General features: G+C 34.8%; 1 protein-coding gene across 1 annotated transcript; it reads left to right on the top strand.

The window, feature by feature from the left end:
* The first annotated feature begins 738 nt into the window (after nt 1-738).
* LOC127882107 (macrophage mannose receptor 1-like) lies at nt 739-8223 on the top strand. The gene is made up of 5 exons (XM_052430564.1): nt 739-910; nt 1499-1632; nt 6206-6320; nt 7149-7368; nt 8098-8223. The coding sequence occupies exons 1-5, from the start codon at nt 871-873 to the stop codon at nt 8168-8170; spliced, it is 582 nt and encodes a 193-aa protein (XP_052286524.1). The 5' UTR covers nt 739-870; the 3' UTR covers nt 8171-8223.
* Nucleotides 8224-8461: the final 238 nt, after the last annotated feature.

Genomic DNA, 8461 nt, shown 5'->3' on the forward strand with positions numbered 1-8461 from the left:
TGTTTCATTGATCTCTAAACGTATAATGGGTTAAATATAACTGATTTAAAATTAACGTGTCAAACTATTATTAAGTCTTTTTCCCAGAATATGCTGTCCTATTTATAGCTGAGCTTCCTTTACCTTTATCAATGATAATCAGCGAGGTATGACGATTAGAATTAAACAAAGTTCTCTTTTTAAAAATGCATCAACATGCTTTTTGAGTATGCGTTCCGATAATATAGAGACCATTTTACAGAGAATTGACATAAATGTGAACATACAATTAATTACAAAAATAGCCGACAACAACTGATTTAGCGTTACATTATCCGGGTACGGTAGAAAAATCGGACTGGCTCGGTAATTTACATAGGTCGTCATTGTGATTTTTTTTTCATGGAATGATAACTTAGACGAGCCGCTTCGCAGCATCGTCAAAAACAACACAGGTCTGTCGTGCTTAGGACGCTTACAAATGTGCTCTATTAATCAAACCATTTTAAAGGATATGCTAACAGATTGCTAAAAATATTAATCATTATATTGCAAACAAAATATCAAATATTAACTAAAACTAAGTATTAAATCATGAAACAAACTATGTTGGGTCTTATACTTCCTTATTAAGCTTTAAAAATTTCTTAATTACCTAGCTATTGACATAATGCGCGAAACGTTTTCTTTTTGCACGAAATGAAACAATGAAGAAGGCAGGTGCGTCAAACCTTTTTATCGCGGTTCAGACGAAACGCGTGGTCATTGTTCGCAACGATATGCGATCTTGTATTGGTAAATACAGACCGTTTACTACTAGATGACAGGTGCATTCGCATTATCCATTCTCGATTCAAGATCGGTGGACTTGCAAAATATAACTCGACAGACATGTTTGCATCAGTGATTGCTACATTATTGTGTGTTACCGGTAAGAAATTATATAATGCTTTAAAGTATTTTATTTACCACGTTTCCCTTTATCCAACCATACTATACATCTGTGTTATGATAATTGTATTGCACAGTCGATGCTATTATAATTCTAATTGGACATGTGTATATCAATGTCATGTAGTAAATATAAACAAATCAAACATTCTCATAAAATCATGTTATTTCCTGACTATACCACTATTATAAAGAATTATTTTAACAGCAAATAATTAAAGTGTAAAGATATAAGAACTTGTTTAAGTTAATATTGAATATTTATTATATTCGCACAGTATGACATCCGGGTGTGTAGTCACAAAACAATTCTTAAACGTAAGTCTAAGAAATGTGTTTCTGTAAATTGGAATTTTCGTCCTCAATCTACATCATTCTTCGTGTAGAATATTTTCTTTATTACATAATAACATGTGGTAGCATGTATTTATTCAGACGATGGATGCATTTTTCTTGGATCTTAGTGTTTTCTTTATTTCTAATTCTAAGAATGTGTTGATGAATAGGAGCCCTAAATGAACTAAAGCTTACTCGGTTCACTTAGTGTCATTTTCATTTGCATTTGCAGCTTGTAACTGCCAGTTTGTCGGGAGCAATGTGGACAACTTCGGGACATTCAATCCGTGCAAGCAGGGCTTCGAGCGACACCTGAACTCCTGCTACAGATTTGTGAACATCTCCAGTAGCTGGGCAGAAGCAGTGGTAAAATAATATGAGCCTCGTTGTGGAAAAATGGGGCTTAATGCACGTGCGTAAAGATTAGCCATTCAGTCTGCAGAAGCCAATCAGGGACGAAACTTCCCGCCTTGACTGGACTTTTGCTTTAATAATATTCATTTAAGCGAAATATTACATACAAGCGGATAGTGTTGTCCCTGATAAGCTTTTGATGACAGTACAGGCAAACCTTCCAGGAAACTTTACGCACATGCTTTAAGCACCGTTTTTCCAAAGCGATGCTCATGTTTTTTTGTCCCAGAAAGGGTGTCCTCATATATAAAAATCGAAAATCGAGAAGACTTAATATGACGTAATCGGATTCAAGATTAGGTGTTTAGAGAAGAAGTTTTTCGATTCAATTTTGCTCTGTCTCCCACTTTTCGATTCAATTTTGCCATATCTCCAACATTTTTACAAACGGGTGAATGCTGTACTGCACCATCTTCGAGACTTAAATCAAAGTAGAATTCACACCCAGATTAGCCTATCGATTGCCAGAATTTATCTCCATACATAACATTGCGAATAACATTTACATAACATTTACTAAAATAAATATTTATTTATATTCATATTTTCCGTTTACTGATAAACACTCCGGTATATTTTGTCCACATACGTGCATAAATAAGTGAGAAAATAAAGGTTAAACCTTTACATGCGTTTTTCTCCGAAAACTTGACAATGGTAGTTGCGGCACTTAAGCAATCAAGCGACGAAAAAGTCAGTCCGGTTTTTGACTAGGAGAGTTCGCCTGATCTTTCTCTAAGACACTTTAAGTATTGGTTGTAGACTTGGGACGGACTCCAGAGTGCCTTAATGTGCTAAGTGATGTCGAGGCATTTGAGATGAAATAAAAACATGTATACACAACTTAAACTAATAATCTGTCCATCTCACCGTTCAAACTTTTTACATTATTGTTTGGTCATATTTAACAGATGTGGTACATATGTTCTTATCATTTTACAAGTGTACTATTTAAGTTGTATTGACTTTTAACGTTTTTAAAGGTAATATCGTTGCTTTTGTTTATTTCTTACGTGCGAAAGTACTTTATTGGTATCGCGTAATGCTGACAGTTTTACATGAAAACTACTTCAGTCGTTTTATTGATTGATGTTGGTTCATTATATATTTATACATCGGATATTTGTTAGCTTTCGGGTTATTATCGTAAAATAGTTTTTACTGAGTTATGTTCAACAGTTACATCTGTTTTCTCGCACATGCCGATGCAATTAATGTATAGTAATACCTTGAATGTAACAATACTTTTCATTTAAGTTACTTTTTGTCATTTTATATCCTTACGTTTTCCTTATTCATTAATAGAAATTGATATAAGATATCAAGATTCCAGCACCATGTTGGATTTCATAGACTATTTCCCATGAATTAAAAATTTGTTTGGACTGCTGCTTGCCTTACCAAAAATGTAATATCATAATTGTGACTTGACAATATTTTTCCAATACTAACTGCTATTGATATTTACTTCTTTTTGATGATTTAATATAATTTACAATGATGAGCAATTACACGACATTCGTTTAGCTTTATTTCAAATCAAATTGAAATTAAAAAAAGTAGTCCATAGTCAGTGTCTGAGGGCGTAATCACGTGATGATCAACATGAAGTCAAGATGGTGACATACATGCATAGACAGATATTTTTCGCCGCCTCTCTGTGAATATGATTTATGGAAAAAAGCATGTTGAATGCGACGTGCCACAATTTGTCAGATTTCAACAACTCGAGCGCGCGATGTACACGTTGAGCAATGCATACAAATTGAAATTGATAAAAAAAAACAAGGTGAATGCAAATTTACAATGCTAAAAAACTTTTTAAATTTTATTTTTGATTTTTTACTGAAGCTTTTAAAATTTAATGTTTACATTTATCAATATAAAGAATTTAATGACAAACTTCAAAACATGCCAAAATCTGTGAAAAGGCCCCTTTACGGTCAACAGATTTGAAGTTAACAATTCGATGTAATGTCTGTCCTTGCCAAGATAGAGTTTAACTATCACCGATGTCCTGGGTCGATCATTACTAGTTTTATTACCGTCAAAGGTATTGCAAGCTGATGTATTCTATAGGAACTTGCTCATCTCATTAAAAGTGTCATGAACAATATCAGGGCTCGACTATGATACTACGTTTTAAAATCTATCAAAACATTATCATCGGCACCGAAAAAAATAATTTCTAAAGACTTTGGTTCAAACTTTCCCAATGAAGCCATTTTAAAAACATCATCATGGTGTTTGTAGCATACCATGTAGTTCTAGAATCGTTTGCATTTCAGAAATATTAGAACTAAAAAAAGAACATTAGTTATTCAATCATCATTAATTGGAACTTTGTATCGCTTTCTGTCGATTTATTAAGTAGACTGTTTATAAGGTAACGACCAATCAAAGTTATATGAACATGTATGCATGAATTAATTGTGTTTGTGTAAAATAAAATATTAGTTCCAAACTTAAACAAATTAAACCATATTTAAAAAAATTCACAATAAATTTTGTGTGTTTGAAAGGTGCCTCATAAAATAGAAACAAGAACAATATTTAATACTTCATGCTTACATCCCTTGCAGTTAGGATCATTGTGGATGCCGATTCTGATCGGTCAATCGTTTTTCCTGTAAAAACAAACACACTGAAAGGCTTGCGTAATTATCAAATGAAAGAAAACGGAAAACACAGTAGGAAACATACAAAGACTAGTCGTATATGGATTTTAAGTACAAATATGTATATTTGTGTATACACAAGAGTTATGTTATAAGTGAAACCCAGCAACGATCACAAATTATATGGCAGTTGCTCGCGCTAAAAAAGTCGTAGCCAGTAAAGTCGCGATAAAGAGCGAATATCAATACGCAATAAACGGTTATCACTTTTTTACTGATATGGCTAAACGTGAGTGGAATTAACAAACATGATAAAACTAATGAAGGGTATAAGATGTCGAAAAATAACTGTCTCGTCGCGGACGTCGCCACCTTTACTTCCGTTTGATCATCACGTGATTATACTCTTGGTGTTTAGGGACTTCTTTTTAAATGTTAAATTGATTTGAAATATAGCTAAACAAATTTCGTATAATTATTAGTCAATGTAAATAATAGTAAATCATCAAAAAGAAGTGAATATTAATAGCAGTAAATAAAGAAACACTTTTACAAGCCACTGTTATTTTTACAATTCTTGGTATGGCCAGGAGCAGTCCCATCCAATAACTTTTTTAATCCGTGGAAAATATTCATCGAAATCTAACATGGCGCCGAAATATTGATAGGCCGGCATGTGATAAAATTATCAGGAATTAATTTATTTTGCAACAAGTCATATCTAAGCATTAAATAACGGGTTTTGAATTCTGAATGGTTTCACTAAAATGTTAATATTTTATCCCCAATATAATCTTTAATATCACATAAAAGCATTATAGTAAAACGTACATTATCTGCATATTTAAATTAACAGATCATTAACCCATTTATGCCTAGTGGACTCTCCCATCCTTCTAAATTGGATCAATTTAATTCCAAAATCAGGGATGTCTAGTTTATATATTTCTATATTTAGAATATTTCTTACAGAAATTAATTTAAGCAAACAGCGCAGACTCTGATGAGACGCCGCATCGCGCGGCGTCTCATCTGGGTCTACGCTGTTTGCCAAGGTCTTTTTTCTAGACGCTAGGCATAAATGGATTAAATTAAAGGGACCGTCAACCGCGATAAGGTCGCCGTGGTGTAATGGATATGGTGTCTGCCTAGCGACCGGGAGGTCATGGGTTCGATCCCCACCGTGGGAGCGTTCTTTAGATCTCCCCCAAAGACACCAAGTACTGGTTCTAGGCCCAGAAAACGGAATGGAGAGCATTTCTATAGCCTTAGGCTTTCGATGCAATCGAGCTCAAATAAATAGGTTTAAACTAACCGCGATTGACGAAAAAAGAAAAGTTCTAAAATACATTTTGTTTGTTTACAATTATTAGTTTATATTGATTAAAATATCACAACTGGTATATTACATTACTTGAAAAAAGTCGTTAAGTTTTCATATTATCAGTATATTCGGTAATAAATTTTACTGGGTATGTCTACCAGATAAATACCAGTTAACTATAAATAACACAAGTAGATTGATCATCATCGTCACGTGGTAAACCCGGGAATGCAAATTGTGCATGCGTAGTGATTTGAATATATTTAATATATAACATGATCAATCTACCTGCATTATTTATAATGTGTGTGTGTGTGTGTGTGTGAATTTCTTTATGTCACCTATTTTCGCGATGTACTTTCGATTTCACATCTCGAAATTTTATTACCGAATATACTGAAAATATTAACTTTTTTTCACGTTATGTAATAATGCAGTCGTGATATTTTTATCAATATTAACTAATAATTGTAAAAAACAAACAAACGGTATTTTAAAGCTTTTCTTTTTTTCGCCAATCACGTTTGACAGTCCGTTTAACAGATCATTAACACACTATGCAATTGTTCTACATATTTGGTAGACACTGTGTGACGTGCTGAACGTAGACCTTGCAGAGGTCAACACCGCCGATGAAAACTTGTATTTGACCCATCTCGTCCGGAACAACCTTATGGATAGTGATCATACACACACGGGTTTGTTATAGAAGCTAGTATTCGACTTGTTCACGCTATCGTTGAAAATGCACGTCATTAATCGGTTAATCTGAGTAAATACAACTACCAACTACGGAATACGGATAGTGCGATCTATAATCTCGACGGTCGACAGGCGATATTATTACAGCGATATTTGAACAGTACAAATATCGTGCGTCGCCGCGACTGTCGCGCGAAATATCGAGTATCGCATCGTGTGTCTAGTGTTGCCGTCTGAAATTAGACCGCTATACACGAGATTCGGATAATATGGGCGATATTTGGGCTACCTACACAAGGGCGATATAACGTGTTAAATATATCGTGTGTCCCGCGACTTTCGCGCAAACTGTCGTACGTCGCCGCGAATGTCGCGAAAAAATATCGTGCGTCGAGGCGACTGTCGCGAACAATTTCGTGTATCGCTTCGTGTGTCTAGTGTCACCCTTGATGAAAGAATGGCGAGATTATAGATGGCACTTTCCGTATTCCGTAACCAACTGTCACTTAACCAGTTCATGTATGGTAATTAGCTTTTGGATAGTCAGTTCAACTATTTCTACATGAAAATGGACACGCGGACGTTTTGACCAAAAATAAATGAAGCCACCAATAAATCAATGTAACAAAATAAATGTGTATGTTAAGCATAAGAGTTACAATCAAGGTGATAAACAAATTGTCTTGTACATAATAAATTAACACAAATTTATACGAGTGTTTTACATAATTTAGAAGTTATCATCAGCTGTGGATAAAAAGGCATAACAGGTTGTTGATAAATCGATAAGAACATATTATTGTAGTATTATGTGCGCTTTACAGTGTTTGACATGTCGTTAGCCGAAAGAGTCTGGGTCGGGGCCAGCAATATTCAGGGTAGTCTTATGTGGATGGCAACCGGAACGCCCCTGACCTACATACCGTGGGCGAAAGGTGAGCCCATCATGAGCGTGGACACTGCCGTGTATTGCGTGATGAAGATGGGCAACGACTGGTACTCGGACAAATGTACTCACTCCAGGCCGTTCATTTGTGAACAAGCGTAAGTCGGCTGAAAAATTCATGGGGCACGCTATGTATGTAAATGGTGAGGTTGCATCTGAAGTTAAGCGATAAGAACACTTGCTTGGCTTGCAGGCCAAACATGGTAGAAATGAATATGTATAGAAAAAATAACAGCGTGGTGTGAATTTGATCAGACACTCTTTTAATTTTGTTTCCTCATGATTTTATTGTTACGGGGCTTATATTGCAAAAATATTTGTTAAATCATCTGAATATAAGTAAAGCAAAGCTATGCACGTTTATTATAAATATAATGCAAATGTCTATATGCGTTCTCTTAAACGTTATAACGTAAATGTGTTATTGAAAATAAACATTGCTGTTTGGAACAAATTATGTGAATAATGATGATTATAATAAAACAACACATATCAAACTAAATCATGTTAAAGAAAAGATACATACAAAGCTCAGAGATATTTAATTATATGAGTCGTGTTTTGAGAAAACTGGACATAATGCTTGTGCGTAAAGTGTCGTCCCACATGAGCCTGTGCAGTCCGCACAGGCTGATCAGGGACGACATTTTCCGCTTTTATGACATTTTTCGTTTAAAATGAAGTCTCTTTTTAGCAAAAATCCAATTTAGGCGGAAATTGTCGTCCCTGATTAGCCTGTGCGGACTGCACAGGCTAATTTGGGACCACACTTTACGCACATGCATTAAGCCCAGTTTTCTCAGAACGCAACTTATATTCTGTTTCAGGATCGACGGACTAGTTATGCCACAGCCTTCGACAACTACTACAGTAAAACCAGACCAGCCCGTAGGGAAATAATTTCATAAACAACTGATATGGGAATTTGAAATATAATAATGTACAAAAACAAAGTATCATTTTACTTTTACAGTCCCTTATAAAAGTATCTGTTCTTTGCAAGTTTTACAAATGTTTGTCGATTCTCCTGCAGTATTCCATTTTACCGGAATGCTTGATGAGATTATGACCTCAAAAAAAAAAAGAAAAAACAACATACTCTGGTTTCCAAGGACTATTATTAGTAATTAGGCAACATAATTCGTTGTTCCGTGGTAATTCTCCAAGGTTGATATGCTGTCCTTCGGTTCG

Source organism: Dreissena polymorpha, chromosome 5 (genome assembly GCF_020536995.1).
Source record: "Dreissena polymorpha isolate Duluth1 chromosome 5, UMN_Dpol_1.0, whole genome shotgun sequence".
NCBI lineage: Eukaryota > Metazoa > Mollusca > Bivalvia > Myida > Dreissenidae > Dreissena > Dreissena polymorpha.

Coding starts and splice junctions, on each gene's coding strand:
- LOC127882107 (XM_052430564.1), top strand. CDS start 871: ATGTTTGCATCAGTGATTGCTACATTATTGTGTGTTACCG. Junction 1,633..6,205: donor GTAGCTGGGCAGAAGCAGTG/GTAAAATAATAT, acceptor CATATTTGGTAG/ACACTGTGTGACGTGCTGAA. Junction 7,369..8,097: donor CCGTTCATTTGTGAACAAGC/GTAAGTCGGCTG, acceptor ATTCTGTTTCAG/GATCGACGGACTAGTTATGC.